General features: G+C 35.0%; 1 protein-coding gene and 1 pseudogene across 2 annotated transcripts in view; one reads left to right on the top strand and one right to left on the bottom strand.

Annotated features, from left to right (window-relative positions):
• Positions 1-412: 412 nt before the first annotated feature.
• Positions 413-1,128, bottom strand: LOC118613576 (annotated as a pseudogene).
• Positions 1,129-16,921: 15,793 nt separating this feature from the next.
• Positions 16,922-27,767, top strand: part of ICOS (inducible T cell costimulator) — a 34,346-nt gene continuing 23,500 nt past the window's right edge. For both annotated transcript variants that reach the window (XM_016133217.2, XM_016133219.2), the window contains exon 1: positions 16,922-17,032. In XM_016133217.2, coding sequence (XP_015988703.2) covers positions 16,975-17,032 — 58 coding nt within the window. In that variant the 5' untranslated portion in view covers positions 16,922-16,974. The remainder of the gene's footprint in view (positions 17,033-27,767) is intronic.

The raw sequence follows: 27,767 nt of genomic DNA, 5'->3' as shown, positions 1-27,767 counted from the left end.
TCGGCCTGGCGGAGGCATTTTTTTTTTTTCCCCCTTCCAGAAGTCTTTAGTAGCTGTGGGGGTGGGTGTGTTAGTTTGCTAGGGCTGCCTATTTGGGTGGCTCAAACAACAGAAATTTCTCGCAATTCTGGACAAGTCCAAGATCAAGGTGTTGGAAGGAAAGGCTTTTTTTTTCTGAGAGCCGCGAGGGAAGAATTTGTTCCAGTCCCCGCTTCTTGGTTTTTATTTTAATTAATTTAGTTTTTCGGAACTTTATTTTCCACTGACCTTATTTCTCTTTTCTGTTTAGGGGTGTGTGGAAGAACCGCTGAAGACCACTGAGTGGTTGTTTCTATCCGCTCAGCAGTGTGAGCAGTGGGGCCTGCAGACCATCGCCAGCGGCAGGTGGAGTGCCTCGGACACCAGCCAGGAATCAGCCAGGAATCGCTGAAGGGGCCCAGCGGGCACCTGCGTGCCTTCGAATTCCTCTGTGTACCTCCGGCTGAGCAGCAGTAAATTGGGGAGCTGGAGTAGTCCACTCACCCTGAAGTTCCTCCCAGGTCACAGCCTTTCCAGCAGCGGCCTGCTCTTCCTTTTCAGTCCCTTCAGGATCCCTGCGGAAGGAGAGGTGGGAATGATCGCCTGTGGGTGCTCACGGGAGCCGGCGCCACGCATGCGCAGGACTTCCGGAGGCCTCAACCATGCGTCCACCCCAGTGACAGTGAGCGCGTGGGCTCCCTTGTCATTGCACTGATGGCAGTGTTGACATAGTGTCCACATGCAGAGGAGCTTCTGTGTGACATGGCATTCGTTGGTAGGCAGGTTGACATAAGACACCTCTGTGAGAAGCTGGTGGTTAGCCCCAGGATCAGTAAGGACCAGAAGTCAGGGCTCCCGGGAGGAGCCTGGACCTGGCTAGGAAGGTTCCAGGAGTCCAGTGGCCAGCGATGGGACTGATTCCAAAGACAGTGCAAACATTAGCGCAGCCTACTTGCCGGTATTCCTGAAGGATATAATGCTGACATCCCACTAGATTTTCAGTGGCATAAGCTGTCAGGAGAAGCTTCTCTTAGGTTCTCTTTATGAAGTTGCCATAACTTTCCCTTTTGTAGATATATGTTCCACTTGGAAGTCAAGGTTGGTGCCATCTCAGTGGCAAGGACTTTGCAGACTTCCTCCTTCATTTGCAGGACATTAAGGGTTTATGGACATTGTGGAAACTTCTCTTTATGTTATGATGGGAACCCAGAGCAATGCCTCCCGGACCCCTCTCTGGTTAGCATGGAAAGGTCTCAGCTTTTAGATGGCTTTCTCCCCTCCCCCCTATCTTAATCTCCTAATCTCCTTATAAGGACACCAGTCATACTGTATTAAAGCCCAGCCAAACGACCTCATGCTACCTTAATTACCTTTTTAAGGGGCTTGTCTCTAAACACAGTCATATTCTGATGCACTTGAGAGTCAAATTTCAACATAGGAATTTCAGGGAAGACACAATTCAGCCCCTAACCATGGGACCGCATTTATTCCAGGCTGACAGAGAAGGGATGTTTAGCTTTAGAGCTAGCCTTCAAAATTATAAATTGAAAAAAATCTAACTTTGGTACACGCCGTCTCCCCTCCACCCCCAATCCTTTCTTCATTATGTTGTCACAATCTTCTTTGTCCTTATCAGACTCTGTGCCTCATTGTTTTTTCTCTACCATCAGTACTCTCTCTCAAAAAAAGAATCTGATATCAATCATTTATATAGTGGAGCAATTTTAAGCCAGGGAAATTCACACATTATGTCCTCTGCATAATAGTGTAATAAAAGGCTTTATCTCCACTTAAAGGAAATACACCCATCAATGAGTAAATCAATAGGTGATGGGTGGGATGAGATGAAAGCCTTTTCCTTGCCTCACTCCTGAGCTAACAATACGTAGCCAGGCACTTATTAAATTCATCTCTTTACAAAATTGGTTCTTGGATCAATGGGGCACCACCCCTCCTCAAAGGAAATAGGGAATAAACTCAAGCAGGAGGGCCCAAGGAAAGTTTAATAAAGAGGCTCTTTAGAAAGTTGTGAGCAGGGTGAAAGAAAACCAGTAAGAGATGGAGAAATATCCCAAGGCAAGCAACGGCAGGAAGCCATTACCACCTCTAGACCTAAAGGTCAAGGAAAGGGTAGTTACTGGAACTCAGACAGAGCCGTAGGAGTAGTTCTAGCTGCGAGAGAGGGCTCCCTGACAGAAGCTATGGTTTTAAGGGAGGTAGCCTAGGGAATAAGTACTCAACTTTTCTTTCCTCCTGTCTTACGCTCTCCTGCCAGATCACGCACAGCTGAAAGCTAATGGAAGCCAGAGGTTGAGGGTGTTGAGATGGTCTCTGGGGTCAGCCTCCCAAAGCCCAGAGCTGACTGGGAAAGGTCCTTCTCGCTCCATGTTTCGTTTCTTGTTGCATGTGAGGTAAATATTGAAGGCCTTGGAACAAACAATGAGTGCTAATTCCAGGCTCCTATTTCCCCCCTTCTCTGTTTTGAATGATGACATGACTAAGAAAAAGCTTCTGTTAATCACTGCCAGTTATTTCATCTAAAAGTCTGGTAGACGCCCTACCACGATTAATTTTCATACCGAGCCTTAAGCATTTATTTTCACCCTAGTGTCAAGATGAAGGAAGTATTTTCTCATTTGGGCAGACCTCTGCTGCTTCTATTTGCCCAACATTCCTTTTTCTCTTTGCTAGTAACAACACCTTCATTTTCCTTTAGCGGCAAATTTCCTCCAACTCTTAATTTATGTGGTTGGGGTGGGGCTGACCTTACCTCTGGTCTCCAGAGATAAGCACATGACCTTGCCTAGCCAGTCAGGGCTCTGCACCTTCTTTAGTCGCAGGGATCATAAACAAACAAACAAACAAATAAATAAGATAAAGAAGGCACATGCCCTTATCAGTCTAGAGCATCAGATGTAGGTCTTCTGCTTGTGCTGTATACTCTTTTAATAAACTGTCACGTTTGCAAAGCTGGGAGGATATAAGTCCAGAGTTCCTTGGAATAATCTGCTTCAGAATGAAGCTAACACAGAAAATAGCAGAAAGGAGATACACATATAGATTCCTGGATCTAGCTGTCCCTAAAATGCCCTTGAATTTACTTTTAGTTTCATGAGTCATAATTTCTTTTCTTAAGCCAATTTGGGTTTCTGTCACTTATTTTAGAAGTTCCCGAATAATATATTCTCTGTGATCTTAAAGTCAGTATTTATGATCAGTTCTACACATCATGTTTATTTTATCATCAGATGACCTGAGTTTAGTCTGTGCTTTAGGGCCGCACTGCAGGGATAGGGGGAGTACGTTTGTTAGCAGAAAAATAAAATTCTTTGCAGGCCATCAGCTGGCATGTTTCCTTGGGAAGAGAAGCCACCTATCAATTGTAAAGAATATCACTTATCTGATGAAATTATGTTAAATGCAGATATGGGCCATCCATAGGAAGATATAGCGTTAATTTTTAGGATTTTCAAAAAACATAATAGCAACAAATCTACTGGAGCAATGAAAATATAGCATATTTATACGTGGCTCTTGTTTTTTATATATCTCTAAGTTACATAAACTAAATTCTAAGACCTCCTTCCTTAAATCTGGAAAGGAAAGCAGAATAATTCCTTTAATTCCTTTTATGTTTTCTATTTATTTTGCTGTTATTCTCTTTCAGGCCATAAATATGTTTCTAAGGCTTTTTCCAGGACAAATTTTCAAAGCCGAAATAAGTATGTACTCTGCCATATTCCTGTTTAGGCTTTGTCCATCCAACACTAAACAATTAAAAGGATAAAATTTATTCACTCATCTGTATAATTTCAAATGGCTATAAGACAGATAAAACAACATTTGGATGTTTGGCGTTTGTATAGACATAATTTTTAATGTGGACGCATATCTATATATGGGTTTGGGGTCCATTGGAGATTCAGTGGGGGCCCTGACCTGTTTAAAATGTATGATAAAGTGGTAGAGGAGGTCCGGGAAGGTGCTGTTTGATGAGGAGATAATATGACATGCTTTAAGACCCTGCTTTAGAAGGTTGTATTGATGTTCATTCCCAACAGCTGTGGATAAAAGTATATATTACTTACTTCTTTACCAAAACCAAATTTTAAACTTTATTTAATATCTTTCAGATATTATTTAATATTTTTAGAATATTATTCAATACTTTAAAATATTATTTAAATATCTTTGTCAGATAACTTGGCAGAACGAAAATGTATCTCATGGTTTTATGTATCTGATTTCTCTTTGTTTACTAGTGAGCTCAAACTTTTTTTTCTTAATGTAGATTTTGGACTTTTGTCTTTCTTTTTTGTAAATTGCTTATTTAGGCAGTTTATCTACTTTTTAAAATTAAAGTGTTCATCTTATTATGAATGACTTACAAGAAGTTTTATATATTGATCACATTGGCCTTTTGCTGTCATACAAGTTGCAAATATTTTTTCTGCCTTCACTATTTGATTTTAATTTAAAATTCGATGCCTGAAAATTAATATAAAATTTATAAATTAAATTTATCAAAGTTTTTTCTTTATGTTTTATTTTTCCTTTGTTTTTGGTTTAAAACACTTTCTTTACTCTGAGATCAGGCAAATAGTCATCTATATATTTTTCCAAAATTGTCTTTATTATTTTTTCTAACACATGATCATTGATTAAAAAAAGGTAATACAGATGAGGAAAATGCCTGAGAAATAACTATGAAAAAGTTTATCCGTCTAAAAATTTAAGGTACACTTCTCTAATCTAAATTTTCTTCAAATTCTTTTATGATTTAAATTTTTTACATATAATTTTGAATCAAAAATTAATTTTGTTATATTTGAAGGTCTCTAATTTTTTTTAAAAATAGTTGGCTAATTATTTCTAACTATTTGGTGAAAAATATATATTTCCCACACTGACTTGAAAATCTAAGTATCTATCATTTTTCTAAATTCTTGTGTGGATTTGCTCCTGGATTTTGCTTTTGGTTTTTGCACACATTCTTAGGGCTCAACCACTTTGTCACTTCACATTCCGATTCATTAATTGTCTTGATTATTCTCAACTTTATTCTTCCTAAAGAATTCTTGGTTCATTTGATCGGATTCTCAAACATAAAAGCAGTTTATATTTGGGTTGGAAAAACATAACATTTATAAATTAATGTGGAGAGAATTAGTACTTTTACAACATTGAGTCTTCCCATCCAGAGGTATTATGTGCCTTTCCATTTATTGAAATCTTTTGTATGTCTCTTAATAAGTTTCATAACTTTCCTAGTATAGATTCTATGTACTTGTTGTTTTCCACTTTTAGTTTTCTAATCATTCATTTTTTTTTCCGATATATAAAAAACGATTGGTTTTTCTTATATTTATTTTATTCTTCACTGTCTTACTAAACTTTCTTAATAGACATAATACCTTTTAGTTCATTCTCTTGGATTTTTTAGTAATCAGTTATATCAGAATCTATGTCTGATACTGTTTCTTATCTGAAAAAAATGTATAGCACTTATTTCTTTCTTTTAAGTAACTTTCTGAATATTGAAAAATAACAAGGATAGTGCCTTCCTCCAAACCTTAGGTGATTCCCTCAGTTTTACATAATTAAGGATGCTCAAATTAGTGATTTTTTAAATAAAAAAACAGAACTTTTAATTCATTAATTAATTATAATTTGTTTTTGTTTTCTAATTTAGTATTTAAAAAGATATTGATTCTATGTTTTTGTTTTCTAAAGGCTATTTAGTTTTTCTTTTTATATTTTTATCTAAATAATTACATTATTAGTATTATTTCACTTTTTTTAATAATTAAAAAAACTAAGATTATATGAATACGTTTTATCCCAGTTATAGCTTTGGCCACATCTAACATGTTATGGTAAGTTGTATTTTATGGTAAATTTCCTCAAGTTGTCTTTAATTGCAATTTATTATTTACTCTTTCACTAATGCAAAATGATTAGAGTGATTTTTGAAATTTTTAAGTAGCTATTTTTTAACATTTAAATTTTTCTTACTAATTTTTAGTTTTATTGCATAGTAATCAAGGAAAGTGCATATCTTCTGCCTTTAATTTATATTGAAGGTTTTTTGAGTCTTAATACACAATCACTTTTATAAATATTCTATGTGTTGGAAAAGCAGATATATTCTTTAATTCGGTAAAAGTTTAATATATATCTAATAAATAGACCTTTTTAAATTTTGTTATTCAAATTCCATCTTTAAAATTTTTGCTTAGTTCCAAGGGAAGTAAAAGCTTAAATAAATGAATGGGACTACATCAAACTAAAAAGCTTCTGCTCAGCAAAAGAAATCATCAACAAGATAATAAGAGAACCATCTGAATGGGAAAATATATTTTCAAGTAACGCCCTTGATAAGGACCTGATATCCAAAATATACAAGGAATTCATATAACTCAATAACAACAAAAAAGAAATGATCCAATCAAAAAAATGGGCGGAGGACCTAAACAGATACTTTTCCCTAGAGGACATACAAATGACCAAAAAGTATATGAAAAGATGCTCAACATCACTAGCTATTAGGGAAGTGCAAATAAAAACCACAATGAGATACCATCTCACACCTGTTAGAATAGCTATAATCAACAGGACAGGCAATAACAAATGCTGGAGAGGATGTGGAGAAATAGAAACCCTCATAGGCTGCTGATGGGACCGCAAATTGGTACAGCCACTATGGAAAACAGTATGGAGGTTCATCAAAAAACTAAGAATTGGTCTACCTTATGATCCAGCAATCCCTCTACTGTGTATTTACCCCAAAGACTTGAAAAATCATACCTATAAAGATATTTGCACACTAATGTTCATAACAGCATTATTCACAGTGGCCAGGACATGGAAGCAACCAAAGTAACCTACAGTAGATGATTGACTAAAGAAACTGTGGCACATATATACATCTCTTCTTACTCAGCCATAAGAAGAGATGAAATACTGCCATTTGCCACAATATGAATGGACCTCGAGATAATCATGCTAAGCAAAATAAGCCAGACAGAAAAAGTTGAAAATCACATGATATCTCTTATATGTGGGATATAAACCTAAAAGCAACTAATGAGCAGGACAAACAAACAGAGACTTGGGGACTGTAGGCTAGTGGTTACTAGTGGGATTGGGGAGGAGGGAGGAGGCAGACAGGATAAAGGAGGTCAAATATAGGGTTTAGGAGGAGGGTTAAGTGGGTTAAGTGGGTTATGATAGCTGAAGGAAACTAGACTTTGAATGGTAAACAGAATAGAATATACAGATATCAAATTATAATGTACACCTGAAAATTATATAATTGTATTAACCAATATTACCCCAACAAACTTAATTAAAAAATAAAAATAAAATAAAATAAATAAAATTTTCAACTCTCAAAATTTAAAATAATATCTTGTTATTATTGTGTTCTGTCAATTTTCCATGTATTTCTGGCAGTTCTCATTTTACAAATTTCAAAGACAGATTATACAAATGTAAAAATACATGGCTACTAAAGATTCATTGTGGATTGTACTTTTTATCAACATAAAATGATTTTTTTGTTTTATTAATATTTTGACTCCACCTTTCTTTTCTTTGTCTATTTATTATACTTATACACATCTTTTTACACTTTTCCTTTTCTGTACATTTTATATACAAGTGCTTTGCCCTTCTATCTATGGGGTCTTAATGTTTTCCTGTCATTTGCATGAGCATTTTACATATGAAAAATGATTTCCTCTCTCTTGTAAATATTCTTTCTAATCTGTTTGAATTATAATCCTTATTTCTTTTTGTAGGTAGAAAATTCTTTTTGGATTCAATCTATTAATGTTTGTAAGATTTGTTGCTTTTATACTTTGAATACATTTATTTACATTCCTTTATTTTTAATATGAACTTTTAATTGAACTTTTAATTTCTACACAGTTTATTTTGATATAGGGTGTAAGGTATAGATCTAAATGAGTTTTTTTCCCCACTACCCAAATATTCTGACATCATTTATTAAATAACTCTTCCTTTCTAGCTGATTTTTTGGTGGATACTGAGAATTGGTGTGCTCAAATTCCATTCCAACCTCCAAGTGAGCTTTTCTGTATTGCAGAGGCTGGAAATCTGAAAGCTATCTTTGTGGGCTCTCTTGTAACTATGGTTCAGATGTAATTTGGGTTCTACCAATCAGTTGTGGCAACACAGCACTTACTTTTGGATTTGTGTTAGTGGAAGAGAAATGGAAGACATCTATTTTGCTAGCACGAATTATAGCAGAGACAGGATAGTCTTGTAGTCAGTAGATTACTAACATGACATCCTCCAACAGTAGCCATGGCAGCCTTTATGATCATGAAGAAAGTCCAGAGGCTGGGAATTATGGCTGTAAAGTAAGTGCAGAATCTGCTTCTCCAGCCCTTCCAAAGCTTTTGCAATACCTAATAACAAATCCTCTTCTAATTAAACTAAAGAGAATGGGTTCTAGTATCTGCAGTTGAATGCTATCCAGTACATTGACTTTTTTTTTTATTTTTGTACACTGACTTTATCAAACATTGAATTATTATATATACAAGTGCCTCATTCTGTGTATACATATTCTTTTTCATTGACTTGCCTGTCTTTGTGCCAATATAAAATGACCTACTTATTACAACTTTATAATATTTTTAAATATATGACATATCAAGTATAAAAACATTTTTCTTCTGGATGAACTTTAGTATCACTGACAATTTTATCATGGTCTTCACATTACCTTTATCTTGTTCCTTGGGGATTTTGATTCAATACGGCATTTGAGGAAACTGCTCATCATCTGGCCTGGGGGTCCAGATGGGGCTTCACAGTATCTTGATAATAAACCTAGTAAAACTGTCAAACAATAATTCCAAAAATTTAAGGTGGAGGTTTTAGTAATAAAATATGACATTAATTTTTAATGCTTTATAACTGCATCTGCCAAAACTTTGTTTATATTTTTACATCATTTTTATATCAAATGACTTATGTAAAGCTAATGTCGAAGAAATCTGGCCACTTTAGTGCATCTATAATTTGAAGAGGCTGGGTCCAAGATTATTTGTAATTGCATTCTTTTAAGATAAAAATGTAAAATCTGGGAGACTGAAATAGAACCATGTCTCTAGGATAAACTTGTCTTTCCGTCAAAAAATTTATAAGAGCACTATTCTAAAAACAAGTATATATGAGTTCTGGTTCTGGCTCTGGACTAGCTAATTGGGGCAGAGCATTTCACTTCTCTGAAGTTCAGGTTTTCACTCTTACAACATAGGAATAATACCTGTTCTGTGTAAGTTACTCTATTTTTTTTAAACACATAATGTATATGTAGGTATTGTGTAAACTATACCATGCCATACGAATGTGAATTAATATATTTTCTGTCTCTTGTTATTTTTTTTTACCTAATTTAATCATCAAAGTTTTTTGCTGTATGTTCTCCATCAAACTTTTCAGCCATCTCTGATTTTTCTTGACTTATCACGAGCTAACCATTTGCCTGTCTTGGTTCTCATTGCTCATTTAATTTCCTGTTGAATCGCACTAGACTTTCTGAGATCCTTGCGCCTTTTCTCAGTGGTTTAGTACTTAAGAATCGAGAAAACTCTTGTTACATGTTAATTTCTTATAGCCACTAAAGTCACCTCAAGACATGAAATAGTGATTAAGAAATAAAAGTGAACATTGATAGAAAGTAGGAGATTAGTTTTATACCTGTTAAACTTCAATTTGACTTTTAAGATGGTTTATGAAAGCTATGAATTATGAAGCTGAAGGATGCTCTTAGGATTCGGAAGCAGTAATAAAAATCTGGGCCCTCAATACTGTATTGAATCAAAATCTCGATGGAATTTGGGGTGGGGAGGTTGGACAAGGAGAACTTGTAAAAGTTTGACAATGATTCTCATGTTCACATGACAATGGGTATTTAAAGAAAATCAAAAACAAATCAGAGGCCTTGCCTGGTTAAAATTTAAAGTTCATTATTAAGCTTTTTCCATTGCTTTTGTCCTTTGTGCTTTAAGTATTCTGCTTCCTTCTGTGTAAGGTAATTTTATAAAACTTTTATAAAAGAAAAATAACTGTCTCACACACACACAAACTACGTTTGTTTATTCCTGTTATGAAAATAATGTATGGTTATAGGAGAACATTTCAAAAATTCAGAAAAACACAAAGGAAAAATAATGATTCATAATACTATCAAATTAATGAGCAAATTAATATTCTGGTGCCTATCTTCTGAATATTTTTCCATGTATGGTTTCTATGTATGGTTATTATATATATTTTTGTTTTTAAATTTTTTATATAAATATTTAAACATTAAGCTCATATATATGTGATACATGTAACTTGCTTTTTACACTTATTTATCATGAACATTTTCTCATGATTCCATGATCCATGTCTTGTACATCTGGCAATTATACTTTTGACAATATTGAAGTCTGTTGGATGTAGTTTTTTTAATTTCTCTCTCTCTTTTTATTTATTTTGGCTGAAAAGATGAACATTTATTTTTTTCCTCTTTAAAAGAAAAAGGAGATTTTCAGTTTATACCAGTAGGTGTCATCCATTCACACAAAGCTCACTCAAGAAACCTAATATAATTTGATTTAATCTCTGTGATACCTACCAAATTCCAGTACTGTATTATAGCTGATCTGAGCTGCTTGGTGAAGGGAAGTTAGGTTTCAAACAGAAATTGGAGAAGGTGTTACTTTTGCCTTTAAGGTGATTGCAAAGAAAGAAAAAAAGAGAAAGCAGTTTCAAAATGAAATAAATTTCATAGGCTTGGAGTTATCATTATATATTCTAAAAATAAATCGATTACTCAGAGGTTACTGAAATCATGGTCTGAATAGCCACCCGAAGAAGATTGATGAAACTATTATGTTTTTCTGAAAAAGACTCACCAATTTTAATCCCATATCTAAAAATTCAAGATGAGTTAAAATGAGTTATTTTTAAAATATTAAAGAATTATTAAAAAGTCATGAAATATTAAGCCAATGAAATTTGATTATGATAACTAGATTTGTTGGTATGATGTGCTAGTTCTTAAGAGCTTTCATATGCATGAGAGTTCTCTGATGTTGCAAATGAATAAACTTCTGTTCAGAGAAGGGAAATGATGAAACCAGGTCTAGAACAAGAATCTTCTAACTTTATATGCGTATGTAGATATGTGTACTGTCAAGCGAGTGTTTTTCTTTGAAGCAGAGGTTAAACATTGATAGTCTATGGGCTAAACTAGATCTTCAGATATGCTTTGTTTGCTTCCTAGGGTGTTGGTTTTACACTGTATGTAAAATTTTTAAATAACTTATCATTTTTAATATTGGGAGATTTCCCACTAAGACTAGACTTTCATATTTATTTGGAAAACAATCAGAAGATATGGCTGTATTGGATTCCTATTCCCTGTGGCAAGGTACAGCTGGCTCTGATTGTCTTCTTCACCTGTGTGCCCACTAATTTGCCCCAGTTTCCACCACCCTTTATTGCCTTATACCAGGCCTACTTCATTCATTTGTTCTATCTTCATGGACCCTGTATGCAGATAAGTTTGTAAGCCTTTTTTTTTTGAGTTTTATCCTTTAAAAAGATTATGTATTCATTTCAACAATGCTGTTGTGGTTCAAAACATTTTTGGAATAGCTTTCAGAACCAGGTTAAGGGTCATACAGGAAAAGTAGTGTTGGTATTTTAGCCAATTTATTTTTTAACTAACAAGTGGCATAATCTGCTTGATCACTCAGGAGGAATATATAGAATAAGGAAAGCAGAGGATTGAAGCTCAAGTTCTGGGGAATACCAACATCAACGTTTAGGAGAAGAACGGAATGATTAAAACTGGCAGAAAAAAAACCAAGCTAGAAGAAGTCTGAGAGATGGGAGTTAAAAAGAAGAGATCGATGATTCTGACCGTACATGGGGACCACAGAGGAGCTTCAACAAAGTGTTGTTTGACATCAAGAGGGTAATGATTTTCTTCTGAGAGATTTTAAATTCAACACAGAATAAACCAGAGAAGAGACATGCAAAGTAACCTGAATTAGGCAGAATGTCTCTTAGTTTCGATAACTCATTAAGGGATGGATGGTACAGGTTGAAGATAAAGCATAACATTAACATAAAGAAAGTATGGCATCAAATGATTCAGAGAGGTCAAGGAAGGAAAGGAGAGAGTGTAGGTGGGAGTTTGCATTGTGGAGATCATGGCTGGGCTTTGGGAAATCAGCTTCAATAGAATGTTAAAGACAGAAACAAATCTACAGTGGGCTGAGGAACATAGAAAGTACCAAAGGGTCAAGACTAAGTGTGAACTTTTCTTTACTAAGAAAGAAGAGAGAAAAGTAGATGGCAAGAGTTATAGGGTCTGAGGAAATATGTCTGCATGTTTTAATGACTGGAGAAATTCTAGCATGTTTATAAACAAAGGGGAGGAGCTGTAGGAAGGCAGTCCAGGAGCAGAAGACATGACTGAAGGATTCAAAACTCTGCAGAGGCTGGAGGGAATGGGATCCAGGGAGGTGCTTTACAATGTTTTGAGCAGTGAGACCATCGTCAGAATGAAAGCCTTGCTGCCAATGTGACGAAGTTGGGGTGTTTCTGTTAAAAATATGAACCACATCACTTTATAGTCACATCTTACACTGTGATTTTTTTCACTATTCTTGGAAATGTGTAATTAGTTTCTGGGCTTTATGAAGTAATAACTTTTAAATGAGAAAATATTATTTGGCGGATAGAATGTTCTTTTGTTTGATACTTAAAGATGAAAAAATTATCAGATAAGAGATAAATCAGGATGATTGTTATATTTATTGAATTGATTTCAATTACTATATTATTATATTTATTGAATTGATTTCAATGCAAACTACAGACACATCTTGATGGTTTTCTGCCCTCGCATTATGATGCAAAGAGTGAAGTGTTAATTGGTGATTGTTCCTGAGGTAGTATAGGTCCTTCAAAAGTCAAAGATTCTTCAAACACTCATTCATTCAAGAAATAGTTATGGAGCATCTAATATGTTCCAGGCACTGTGTCGAGCACTGCAGATATAGCTGCAAAGAAGGCATCCTCAGTCCTGTTTTGACAGTACTCACAGTCCAGCAGGGGCTGCAAGAAAGCAAACAGACCATTACATTAGCGTGGTGAATTCTAGAGTGAGAGATACAGAGGGGCCCTAGGAGGATGTGAGAAAGCCACCTAATGAATGTTAAGGGTGGAAAATTTTCAAATGGCCAACTTCTGCTTCCATTGTTTAATGTTAAACAGGGTGTAGTTCTAGGAGATACTCTGTGCAAAGATATGCTAATGGAAACTTATGTTAATGTTAAGGGTGTAGTTATCCTGTGTAAAGATATGCTAATGGCCAGCCTCTACTTCTGTAAACCTGCTTGCTTGCTGGAGGGGGGTTTGGGGCTTTTTAAGCTATCCTCTCTGGAGGCTGGGGACTGATCTAACCCTGCATGGTGGAGAGTCAGGCCCTGGCTGGCTAATAAAGGTTCACAATTCATCTCTATTGGCTCCGTGGGTCTTAGATTAGAGTGAACCACAACATGAACACTAGCTATGGAAGTGGCTGATGGTGACCGAATGGGTCAGGAAAGACTTCTTTGATGAATTGATGGGTGTGCAAGCAAATGTTTGAAGAATGGTAAGATTTCTGAAGAAGGGAGGCTGGGGTGATACGGAGGGGAAGTGGGGACCAGAAGAGGACTTCTGGAGGAAAAATTAACTTGGAGAATTTGGAGAACACCATGTCATTCAATGTAGCTGAAGCATTCAGTGTAATAGGAAGAAAGAACAACTCTGTGAAGAGATGAGGCTGAATTGCAGGCCTGTTGTAAAAGGTCTTGTAAGGAGTTTGGGCCTAATCTTCGACTGACAGGAATCCAGTGGAGGATACTAAGCAGAGGAACACAGAGGAATTAGATTTACATTTTACAAAGATTGTGGTGTGGAGATGGATTGAAATGGACAAGAGTGGGGACAGAAAGACCAAGAAAGAGATGCCGGAGGCCTGCTGTAAGGCAGTGACCCAGGCAAGAGAGGGAGAAGAAGACGTGGCAGACAGCTAGGAAGCTGAACAAGAGGGCTTACTGGTGAATTAGTAGAGAGTGAAATGGGCCGACAGAGATCCCTGGCAAGTTAAGCGACTAGATGGGGGTGCCCCCTCAACAATGAAGGGAACGTAGGAGAAGAAAGGATTTTGATTAGGAAGAATCCTTCTCTCTCAATGCTTTTTTTATTTCAGATCGGCAAGCTAAATGAGATGAAACATAGATACTTTTCGGGTGCTTTTTAACTCCATTGTTTGAACTCAATGGCTTTGATGTGTGAGCCCCCTAAACATGCAAATGCTGCATTTAGTTAAGTTTTAAAGCAAAGCAAAAGAAAATCATTTACCTGTAGTACTTAAGAAAAGCAAGTGTTGCACCATCATGAATTCTGGTGCCTGCAAGATAAGTAATATAAACATTCTATTTTTAATGTAACAAACTTTCCATTCCCCACCCTCATCCTAGGCATCTGAACACACAAATCAAAACTTTCTTGAGTCATGGAATGAAAAATAAATAAATAAAAAATAAAAGCAAATGAAAAGTGCTTCCTGTGTGGTGAATGGAAATTTTTGCCCAGTTTATTTTCCAAGCACATGAAAAGTAGTTCTGAATATTTAAAACCACAAGTATTCTTTGTTGTGTAATTTTCTCCTCTTGAGACAGAAACATAGCACCTAAATTTTATTAGGAAATCTCTTTTGCATTCAAGTATTTTGGAACTTCATCTAGGACCTAAGTACCCTTCTTCCACCAAAATATGAGGCCAAAAAAAAATCATGGTACCCATAATTTCTAGCTAAATGAATGAAGACTAACATGTGAATGTAGAGTGGTAATTACAATGTGGAATTCAGATTTTATTGTCCAGGTTTGACCTGGCTTCATCACTTGGCTGTGTGATCCTGGGCAAACTATTTAATCTCACTCTCAATTTTTTCATCTGTGAATTGGGAACTACTCATAAAGTAGTTGTGAAAACTGAATGAGGTAGTCTATATGAGGCATGGTGTCTGTCATGTAGTATATGCTCAATAAATATCATTAGATTCCTGCCTTATTTTCCTCCACATACTTGCAACTGATCTCTAGAATTTGTGGCAGCTCTTATCAAATGAAGTAAAAGCTCTTCGTACTGTACTTAGTTCTATAGCTAGGCCACCAAAATGTTGGAAAAAGTCAATTATTCTCCACTTCCTATCTCTGCCGGAAAAGGACTGTGATACAATGATGGTGCATCTGGAAGCATTTCTTCTTCTTGTTGTCAGGGGCACAGCGGAAGGGAAAGGAAGGAAATCAGGGTAGCAGGTTCCTAGGGGTCCTGGTGGCTCAATGTATACTGCTTGAGCTAGCTCAATACCTCAAATACCTTCTTCCGCACAACTACTGAAGCCCATGAACCCTAAAGAAATATACCTGGAGAAACCTCAGCCACTTAGGGAAATCACTGCAGGATCAGCCTCCTTCCTTGACTTTGGAACCCCCTGGCTCTGGTTCTGTACCCCTCATTGCTGTTTTATAGCTTGGAACCTGGATTCTTCTTCAGAGCCTGGACATTTTGGACTGACCTTGGTTACCCTGACCAACTGATTTCAACTTCTCACCTGAATGTCACCTCTGCAGGCTGACAGTTGGTCTTTTCATGTTACTACTCAGAAACCCAGCTTGGAACCAGCATCCTGGAAGCTGGTTCAGACCTCTGGGTGGTATTCTCAGAAGCCTTGTCATGAATGGCGTCACCTACTTGGTTAAGACTGAGGACTCTGGAGCCAGACTCTCCAAATCTAGCACTGCCACTTACTAACCATATGACTTGGGCCAGCTACTGTACACTCTTTGCCTCAGTTTTCCTTATCTGTAAAATGGAAGATTTGTAGTTTCCACCTCATAAAATGGTTAAATGGATTAATACATGTATAAAACATAATGTAAATATATATATATATATACACAAATAGTCCACTTAAATACATGTGAAACAATATAAATGTAATAAATAGTATTAGCTATATTCATATTATATTTTATATACATTAAATATATTATATATTATTTTACATTTAATTTTATATAAGTTTAGTATTAATAAGTATTATTCTATATAAACACATATGTATATATAAATAAAATTATTTATATTATTACTACTGTTGTCATTATTGTTTACTCTCTCTCTGCACAGGTAGAGAGATCATGGGTATGCTTTTCAAATTTCTTGCTTTCATCTGAGGCTATAGGTACAGAATTCCTGATTTTTACAGATTCCACTGTAATCTGTAGTGCAAGGCTTGAATCTGATTAACACTGACTCCATCACTTGGAAAATTATAAATAACAATGTTTGTCGTATAAATATTATTTATCGATTTCTTATGTTACTCCTCTTTCAGATACCTTTATTTCAATTTCTGTAATAATTTCACTTATATCTTGTCCTGTTTGAAAGACTCACTATCTTTTGAACAAATAGCATAAGACAGACATGTGTCAAAATACATATTTTCCATCACATGATCATTTTTAGAACCTATTATTCCCAATACTTTTGACTTAGTGCAGTAGAGTGGTTCTGAAGAGAATAACATTGTCTCTTGCACTTGCTCTATTGGAACTAGGATGAGGGTAATGTCTTCCTTCCTGTGTTCCCCAAATCATTGGCAATTCATGAATTTTGCTTAACTGCCCTCCCACCCCCCATATAGCCACCGATACCAATTAAAAGGCAGCTCCTTGTCATGATGTCACATCGCATTTACCCACAAAACCCACTTCCTTTCCAGCAATAGAAAACAACTGAGAATATGAATTCGCTGTCATTTTTGAAAGAGAGAGGATTTTATCTGTTCTGGAAAACATGAAGTTGGACCTTTGGTATTTCTTTCTCTTCTGCTTCCAAGTTGAATTTCTAACAGGTAAGTGGCCTATTGAATATTTCTTATTAAGTTATAATCTAAGTGAGTGGTAAGAAAAGTTAAAGATAGAAATTTTAGGCATAAAATAGAAAGATTTTTTTGTTATTGTTTGTTTTGTTTTTTGTTTTTGTTTTTGTTTTTTAAAGTAAGAACAATTGCATAAAAGCCCAGGTACATGGCTAAGGGTATTTTGTCACCATGTCACTGTTGATGGTATTGAGTTTGTACTGCTTCCTTTGGTATTGTGTTTAAGAAGAAGGAAAATATTTCCTTAGAACATTAAAATTTTAAGTTACCTACTTAGAGTTGCCTGTTAGTAGATAAAGTAGAAGAGTGGCTCAATGTTCTCAGAGAAAGATGAAAGACAAAAGACTCAGGTCAACAGAATGAAAATTAAAAGGATTGCCCCTGTGAGAATGTGTATAAAGGAACAACTTCGCAAACCAAAACAAACCGTTTTATTTCTGAAGGGCTTTGAAAAGAGGATTGTGTTTTTAATTTTATCTGAGTGGTCTGTTGTCAGAAATGCCTCCACAGAATTTTCCTACACAGTGTCAGAGTTCCTTTAACAGGCCAAGGAGTAGCAGATGATGTAAAACCATTTCCCAACCCCTGTAGACCATAAAAAAGGTCCTCTGTTCTTTCTCATAGATGGTATATATGACTCTACTTGAACAATTTAAATAAAACTACTTACAGCTAAATTAATATATATATTTCTACTGCTTCTTACTCTATATATTTTATTTAGCATTATATTTATTTTACCTTTACCTCTGAGCCATGTTCTTGAGGCTTGGGGAAAGTGAAGTGATATTATATGAAACTGGGGAGTTCCATTAACACTAAAAGTAAAATCAGAATTTTTATTAGGTATACTCTAATCTAGAAATAAATTTTGAAGTGGTACAAAGAAATAGACTGCTTTCTGTCTCCAAAAAATAAAAATTAAAACAGATTGGTCAAATGTTTAATCTTGCAGTGGCTCAAGGTATCTCAGGCTAAGTAAAGAGGAATGAGAAATTAGTGTCTACTTATAAGTCCCAAGGGCAATTTGGAATTTCTTGCTTGTTTACCAATGCCTTTTATACAACTTAATGGAATTCTATCACAGCCTAAACAACAAATATATAGCTTTGGAATTGATATTCTTTCATTCACCCATTCATTCATTCACTCATCCATTTATTCATATAGCATCTAGCACTTGCCACACAGGAGGTAATGTGCTAGCCGCCATGTATACAATGATGAGCAAAACCAGGTCAGATCCTACTCTCAAGAAGCTAATTGAATGCTTGGGAGATAGACATTAATCAAACATTCCCATGAATTAATGATAATTACAAGTAGAACTTGTAATTATCAGAGAATATAATAAAGCGGCCTGTCTAGAGCGGGTGTCAAAGTGGGGTTGGAGAGTGTGGTTCATTGAAGTCTTTCCTGTGAAAGTGGCATTTAAATTGATATTTGAAGAACAATTAGGGGCAAATAGGAAGAATATTATGAGGGTGGGGAAGAGCATTCCATACTGGGAAAAGAATAAGTACAAAGAACCGGTGGTAGGAAGGAATAAAGTAAGGTCAGGGAACTAGAAGAAGGCAGATTTGCTTGGGCAAAGGAAAGTGTTGCAGATGGTGCAAGATGAGGTTGGGAAGGAAAGCAGAGGCCAGACCATTCAGACTACGTGGGCCATGTGAAGGGTTTTGTATTTTCTTTCAAGAACATCGGTACAAGTCATTGAAGGGTTTGTTGGTACTGCTAAAAAGCCTCCTGATATGCCAAACCCATCTGGGCACTTGCAGTGATATGGTGCTCAGGAGATTTGAATTAGCAATAGTGTTATTTCTATGGAAGTATATATCCAACCTAGATAGAATTATTTCAAGTTGCCAGTCTTAACTGATAAATAAATTGTACTTCTAGAATGATAGTCATCTTAGATTTTAAAGGAATAAAACCACTGTTCACTCTCATCACATAGAAAATCATGCCATGTGACAAGCTATTTTCCTGTTTGACAGGTAGCAAAACCAAGGCATGAATGGCTAAACGGTGATAGTAAATATGCTAATAATCTTCATATTTAAAATATCATCACGATGCATTTATTCAGTAACTATTGTTTTTAAAAGCTCTAAATGCAAACTAAAGAGCCAAACCAAAGTAAACTAAACACTTGTAGGTCCTTTCCTTTGGGATGTTTTTAATTCTCCCAACTGTGTATGTCTTCTCATCCCTCAAAGAGGCAGGTATTCTAACTTTTGGTTAATATTTGAAGATTCTCAAACCAGAAGACTAGGTTATTTGTTACATAGTAATTAGCGGCAGAACCAAGATTAGAATTCAAATGTGTCTGAGTCTGATATCCACATTCTTTCCACATACACCTTGCTGAAGTAGCAGAGATATAAATCTCAAAGGAGAGAAATTCTCATCAGTTTTATTATTGGGTTGGTGAGTTAAGATGTTGGAAATTTTGGCGATTCCAAGTTTTTTATTGGTCTCAATTTAATAAAATTGTCTTCTTTTAATGATTTTGAAATAATAGGAGGCTTCTCATTATAAAAGGATCTGGGAAAAATGTGAACCTCTAACTGCACTGAGAAGATGCTCTTTCTATACCATATGGTCAATGAGGACCATGCAGGTGACCTCATGAATTTTGGTTTTAGAAAGCCCACTTCGAAAGCTTTGGAAGGGGAATAACTGATGTCAGGCGGTGCATTTTGCATCATATGTTCTGGGAGGAAGCTGGAAGGATAATCCTCGGGCTCATTTTGAGCTATGCTTTTGTCACCAAAGCATTGAAACAGTGATTCCTGAATTCCACCCTCTCAGGAAAAATAGGCCTTTGGCATCTCCAGTACCTGCTTTTCTGCAGAGCTCAGAGAGAAGTCTGTGGAGCTGAGCTGACCTTTGAGCCACTCCTGGTACACACTTTCAGTATTCACGTTGGGTTTTTTAAAAATTCAGATTGTCATTCCCTTCTTTTGATAGATGAATTCAGGCCATTTTCACTCAGCACGATAAGCCTATGTTGATTTTATCCCTTCAAAATTATGTTTATTTCTCTCTCTCCGGTTTTTTTTTTTTTTTTTTTTTTGCTATTTTTGTTGGTATGATGACGTTTCTGTTAACTACACTCTTTCTCTCTATAATTTGGAAGGTGGACTACACTTCTTAGACTAGGTCATTATCATGTCAGAGCATCTTAATTGAACATCTATTTATTTATTATTATATTAAAGTAAAGGATGACATGCCATTGCCTGATGTACCCCCTACCCCTACCATGAAAATTTTGGAATGTTTTTCCCTTTCCCTTCTCATGCTGCCCCATTAGTGAGACCCTCCCCCACACATGGGTTTTATTGAAATATTTGAAAACTTGTGGTTGCAGATCATTGCTAAGTTTCCTCTCACTGTATTTATCTTCTATTTCAAGAATTCTTTCTTTACACTTAATTCATCTATTTTCAATGACAGCATCCATCTTGTCGTCTGTTCTTGTCTTGTGATCTATGTTCTGATCCAACGATCAGAAGCTTTCCATTGTTTTCTTCAGTTATTTCCTTCGGTTACCCTGAACTCTCTAAAGTCCAGCATGAGTAAATATCTCTTTCTTTTACTCTGATGGATGACTAGTATCTTTTCTGGGAATAGGATTCCTGGACTGCAGTCTTTTCTCTTAGTAGTCTTTGAAAATTCACTCACTCTCTGCCAGCTTCTAGGGTTGTGGGTAAAGAATTCCATGCTGATCTGGTTCTCATTTTTGTAAGCAACTTAAAGATTATTTAAAATCTTATAATATGTTCATTTCAACACTGGAATTCAAAAATTCCAACAGAATATGCCTGGTTCTGTGATTGTTTTTATTAACATTGCTTGTGACTGGATGAGTCTTTTCAATCTGTAGCCTTAAGTATTGTTGTTGTTCTTTTATTTTAGGGATATTTTTCTCTTTGCAATTTAATTAATCATATCTTTTTTTTTTCTTTTCCCCTTCTTTCTAGAAATGCCTATTATCCTCATGTAAGGTCTGGAGTTCCTTGTTTTTCATCATTAGTGAACAAAATGGATTTCATAACGCGCCACTGCCATTAATGACTCCCTTAGATGAAATGGAATATTATAGTTTTTAAATTATGCCTATGTCTTGATAGAAACCAGAATGTAGGTATGTAGGGAGGACTTAAATTCACATCTTAGCCTTGCTCACTGTGAGATCCAGAGACATGTTTGACTTAAAATAAATTGGCCTCACTATTCACAGTTGTAAACTAAACAAAACCCACAACTCATGCAACTGACATATCCAGGAATATAAAATTTATATGTAAAAAGATTTATTGGGCATTGCCAACTACAAAATAACTTTAAAAAAAGCATTTGTAACCTTCAATACTCAAAGAAAAAGCTAAATTTATTCCATAAAGAACATTTCTGTTACTGCAATTCTAATAAATAGAGTCTATCAAATGGCATTTTTTGGTCATTCCAAGTAAAATACGAATTTAAGCATTTGAAACTTTCTTATAAAAGTTCAAAATTATATTTTGGAAAGTGGAACTTAAGTATATAGAGAATGCATAACACAAATGAAAGCTGTTAGTCACAAATAATTTTTTTCAACTGATTTGCCCTGTAAGGTTTATTAAAATAGACAAAGATTTATTTGTAAGTTTAAAGAGAGGCAGAAAGTAGGAATAGGAACCTCCTCTGAGTCACACATAACATAGGGATGCCTGTATCTACTTTGCTTGAGGTAAAGCTAAGAAGAAACAGATTGTCCTTAAAGAGGAAGGCAGACTCAAGAGTTTTGATTTAGTCAACCACTGGTTCTGATAGAATCTTATGTCTCAGCCATGTTAACATAGACATGGCACTTTTGACATGCAATCAAAGATTATTTAAACAACTTTTTTGAATTTGAGAAATCAAACTTTTAACAAGCAATATTTATATTCTCCCAGGGCTCTGCACCAAAATATCCATTCATGAAAAATAATAACAACGACAGTAAAAACAAAACCACTATCGCATTCACAATTAAAATTTCTGTTCATTTTATACTAAGTCTAAAGCAAAAAATCTCATAACAGTATCTATCCGTACTTATTTAATTATGATAAAAGTTTCTTGAATATGTGAATCCATATATTTATATTTCTATGGGCAGATAAGATACAGAATAATCATTAAGAATTTAGAACCTGTCAGAACAAGGACTCAGACTTCGTTGTGGGTTCAAATACACAGGGCAGCTTAATATATAATGGTTAATAAATTAGAGTGTCTAGGCAAATGAATGTACTGAGTGCATGTAATTTTATTTTTAAAAATTATTCTGTATATTTTTTGATATGTAATAATTCTTTCAATCATTTTATACATATGTGGCACGGATGTGAATGCTGCTTTAAGTTTTTGAGACAATTACATACCCAATACATCTTGAATGAAAAGAAATATCTGAAAATAACTTCCAAATCTAGTTTAATGCATGAAGAGTGTCTTTAAGAGTATGGAATCTGGTCTCAGGTTATCTAGGTTCAAATTATGGCTCCACCACATATTGGCTTTACGACCTTGGGCCAGTTATTCATACCTCAGTTTCCTTATCTGTAAAATAGAGATGAAAATAGCAAATCTGACTTAAAAGGTTGTAATGACCACCAAATGATGCATTACATATAGAGCATTTAACACAGTACTCAATACGTAAGGAGCACTCCACGATTATAGGTTACTGCTGTTATTTTTTTTGGAAGCATTTGAAAGCTTAGATATTTATATAATTTCCAGACCTATTGGGCTTCAGATAATTAGCTGGAAATCATTCAGTTTGAGCTCTTGCCTTTGGACTGGGAAACAAATATTCTCCAATATCCGGTAAATAGGGCCTCTTGCTATGCTTTTCTTGCTCTTCTTCTTAGCCCATTACAGGATATTTGCCAGTCATGTTCAGTCTCTATATTCTTCTGTGCATTCATTTACTTAATGTTGTTGAGCTTCTAATAGATTCCAGGTCCTGGGCTCATTTAGAGGACTGTAATGCAGTCCTTATTCTTGTGAATTTTACGATTAAATGAGAAAAGTAGACAAAAATAATTATACTCTAAGCTTATGTGCATTATAAATATATTGGTGAAACAAAATACTATTGAGAACGTGGAGACAGAAATTATTGTCGGGGGAGGGGTCTCAGGGACCAATTAAAATGGTTTTTAACAAATGAATGTGAGTTTTTAGGCAGATAAAGGGGAGATAGGATATTCTAGTCTATGGAAATGGAAGTAAAAATATGAAAAGAATGGGCAAAAAGTTCAGAGTGTCTTGAACATATGGTCCATGAAATTGTGAAAAGATTTTGTGTCATGCCAAAAAAATTGATTTTTTTTTTTTTTTTTTTTTACCTCATAAGCAACAATGTATTGAAACCTTTTAAGCAGGGAGCAAAATACTTTTTAGAAATACAGTTTGGGAGCCGCCTGGAGAAGGGACTCAGAGGGGTGGGACTGCTGTTGAGAAGACCAGTCAAGAAGATGTTCCACAAATGAGGGAAGACATGACAAGATTCTGGATTGGCAATGAGAGTGGAGCAAAGCAATTGGATTCAAGAGATATCCTTGAGCTAGAGTCAACTGGACTTAGTGACTATGGGATCAGAAGAATAAGAGAGGGATAAATAGGGAAGACTCGGAGGTTCTGAGACTCATACTACTGACTCCCTTAAAGAATGAGGGTTGAGTTTGTGAGTGATGTGTCAAAGGATATCCGGATAAAGATGTTAAAGGAAACTGGAAATATACCCTGGAGCCAAAGGGAGATGTGGGCTTGAGAGAAAGGTGAGGGTCACTGGAGGAGATGAGAGCCGAAGCCTTAAATGTAAACTAGTTCACCCATTGAACACCTTGTCTGTGTGCCCAAAAGCTTTTCACAACAGCTGAAGGGTGGAAAGTGATGTGGATATTCACGGGTCCCAATAAAATTCTCTCTTCCTCCTTCTGTGTGAAAGTTGGGTTTATTTGAGCTCATGTGATTTCCCTATTAGGACAATTTCAAATCAATAGCAATGCAATAACTAAAGAAGTAACTTGTTTGCAAGTTAATTACCTTGTGAATATTTGCTACAAAGTTTTGTAACACCTCTGGGATTTTTCCATTTTCACGAAGAAAATCTGTTTTTACTAGGAGAAAATTAATCTTTCATTTAACTTAGAGGACCAAGTGTTGTTTTATCCTTGATGCAGAGTTCCTTGGAGAGTATAAACGATTTATACATTTAGTGTGTGTGTATGTAGTCTTCTGTTTTTTTTTTTTTTTTTTTAATATTCGTTTTCTACTCACTTTTCTGTTTTACATTTTTTTCGACTTTCTTTTCTGCAAATGTTAAGAATTTGGATTGGACTTTTTTTTTTTTTTTTTTTTTTTTGCCTGTCCTTTCTATTGATTTTAATTATTTCAGATTATGGATACCTTTGAATAATAATGTAAATATAGAAGTGATACATATATAAAAATTTTAGCTGGTAGACTCATAAGAAATGGCAGTGCTTTCATGAAAGATGAACAAAAAAAAAAAGTAGTAGAAAGCACATTTTAAATGCCAGAATGTTGTAGCACAAAATCAAATGTAACAAATACCTAATATAAACATTGCAATTTTTAGAACTTTGCCTATTATGTCACATTTATGTCCTGTGCTAAGCTTAAGCTTATCATTGTTTGATTATACAAGTATTAAATAAGCACTATCAATAATTGCAAACTCGAGAGACCTTATCTTTCTATCATTTGACACCTTTGTGGAGGTTTGTGGTTAAAAGTCTGAGTTAAGGAGAATAAAGTCAAGTTATTAATTTGCCTCACACTCTCTGCAGGGTGTGAATTTTCTGAATGTTCTTGTCAAAAGATTTTTCAACCAAAGATAACACAACTGCTTACAAAAACTCTTGCAGGGTGGGTTCTAGCAAGACCATCTTATAGAAAAAGTGAAATAGTTTATATATTAAAAGAATCAACTGGCATATAAACTTTTGAACCATAGTGCAATTCTCTGATGAATAAGCTTTTCTTCAGAGATTTTAGCTGCTCCCGAAAAGATATCACCTAATGTATTAAGATTTTTCTCTTGAAAACATCAGTCTTTTGATATCAACAGTTATGTTATAAACATCATACTCAGCAGCTGTTAGCAGGTTTGAGCCTCTATGGGGAAGACTACTCTTTAGATATGGTTGTCAATATGGTTAAGAAAATACAGTACCTATTCTCTGGAGTACTTAAAATCTGGGAGTACCAACAAGAAGTAAACAGATATGGTATCAAAACAAAAGCTAAGACTTACTATTCAGATTTTAAGACATTACCAGGAGTCAGAGAACATATTCTTATTTGCGTTTTTAATAATAAATTGAATGCTAAAAGAAGTACCATGACATTTATATTACAAATCAGTAACATGCTGTGGTTATAAAACAGCTGGATGTATCAGAACAATCATTGGTCCAAGGACCCCTGTTCATTGGACAAGTTTAATAACTGCACGCTCTGGAGGATCCAAATAATTAAATAGATTTAAACTCGACTCCCTCCCCACCCACTCACACACACACACAGACATAAAAGAGCCAAAAGAATCATCAATCCTTTAAACAAGTCTTTATGAACCTGGGGAATATTTATGAATAAAGAATCTCTTTCTCTGAAACTCAGACAGATAATTTATGTTAGAATCTGACATCCCAGTTGAGGTGTCTTTTATGCTTGGTTGTGTATTTACATGTTCTTGTTTCCAGAAGCAAGACAATACAGTATAGCTAATCTTGGGATCATGTCCCACCAATGAGCTATGTATTCCTGGGCAAAATATTAATTTTTTGGCCCCAGTTTAGCTTGATAAATATAAATATAAACTGTAAAATGTACGGCTGAACTGGATAATTTCTAAGAACTCTTTGGTTCTTATATTATATATTCAATGCTGTATCTCCCGAGACTTATAACATCACTGAGATCTGTATATCTATTTGTTTATCCATCCATCTTTCCATCCACCTTTCCAACCATCCATCCATCCAACCATCCATCCATCCATCCATCCATTAATCCAAGAAATATTTATTGTGACTTACTGCATACCAGATACTATTAAAACTTGGGATGGAATGGTGAAGATCAACAAATTCTCTGATGTTAAAGCTCACATAATGGTGGGGTAACCAGATAATAAACAAATATTTCAGAAATAGAAGGCAATGCATTAATGTCTGTGTGTATACACAGTGACCATAGACACTTTTGCTCCAAGATCTCTTTGTGGTTTACTTGCTGTCATTATAAAGTCCTTGAGAAATTTGCTCTGAACATTTCTTAAGGAACTGAGAATCAGCTCACTAATATTATCTGCTGCAGGAAAGTATAAGCATCAAAGCAATAATTGTGCAACATGATTTATTCAGACAAATAAGTCCCCAAGCAAAATATCTTTCATTTTAATCTAATGTAGACTGTATCTATTCTCATGCTATTTGTTATTTCCCCTTTGCCTTTTGCTTACATTATTGCTTCTATTTTAAAAATAAAACAAGCATTATTTTCTTTCTGTATACTTTTAAAACTTTTTAATTCTAGAACAAAACATCTATAAAAAGTGAACAAACATAAATGTCCTGTTAATGACTAACTATAAAGCATAGTATTTCATTCCTATAATCACTACAGATCAAGAAATAAAACATTGTCAGCACGCAGAAGACTTTTCACTCCTGTGTTTTCCTTCCTGATTCCAATTATTCCAACTCTTCTCCCCCTTTATGTAAACCATTAGACAAAACTTTGTGGTATTCATTTAGGTTATATATTCTATCTGATTTCTTTTAGTCATTATGCAGAAAATCGCAACATGCATACTTCACTTACTAAGTTTCAAGTTACATATACCTTTATACCTTTATGTCCTTCTAGACAATATGCTCTAGGTTGGCACATTGAAGATATAAGACATAATTCTACTGTATCATGGGTTTTATTGTTGATGTTGTGACATTGCCTGTCAGTCAATAGTTTCCTCTTTAAAAGTAATCAGTCTTTTTCTCTGGCTACCTTTAGGATTTTCATTATGCTATGTGTAGATGCAAATATCTAAAAATCATCTGCTTGTAATTCGTTGTGATTTTTGTATCTGTGGATTATGACTGCATCCTGAATAATTTTTCTAATCTAATTTCCAATTCATCAACTTTCTTTTTAGCTCTGTCTAATACTTAACATTTCCATTGAGTTTTTAATCTCAGTTCATATGTTTTTTTGCCAGTTCTAGCTGGTTATTTTTCAAATTTGTTTATGTATTTTTTTAGTTTCCTGTACTCTGTAGATATTATTACAAGTTTGCATTTTGTTTCCTTAAACATAGTAAGCTCAATTGTTTTATTTGTGGGTCTGATCATTAAAATTATAATTGTAGGTTTATTTTCATAGTCTTATTTCTATTGTTATCTTGTTTACATTTGTGTATGATTATTTTTATGGTGTGCTTATGATTATATTTAAATATTATTTGTAGATACAATTTGAGGCCTAGAATGTAAATCTTTTCTTCCTGGAATAGTTTGCATTTTTATTTTCAAAAGTGTAGGGGTAATAATAGTCTGCAGTCAATTTAAACAAAATTCAAGAACTGAGGTTTTCTGGACCATTGAAGTGATTCAAAGGTGGGCTATCACCTGCA

Source organism: Rousettus aegyptiacus, unplaced genomic scaffold, assembly GCF_014176215.1.
Source record: "Rousettus aegyptiacus isolate mRouAeg1 unplaced genomic scaffold, mRouAeg1.p scaffold_m13_p_2, whole genome shotgun sequence".
Lineage (NCBI taxonomy): Eukaryota > Metazoa > Chordata > Mammalia > Chiroptera > Pteropodidae > Rousettus > Rousettus aegyptiacus.
Note: the sequence above shows the minus strand (reverse complement) of the source record. Positions and strands in the feature narration are given on the sequence as shown.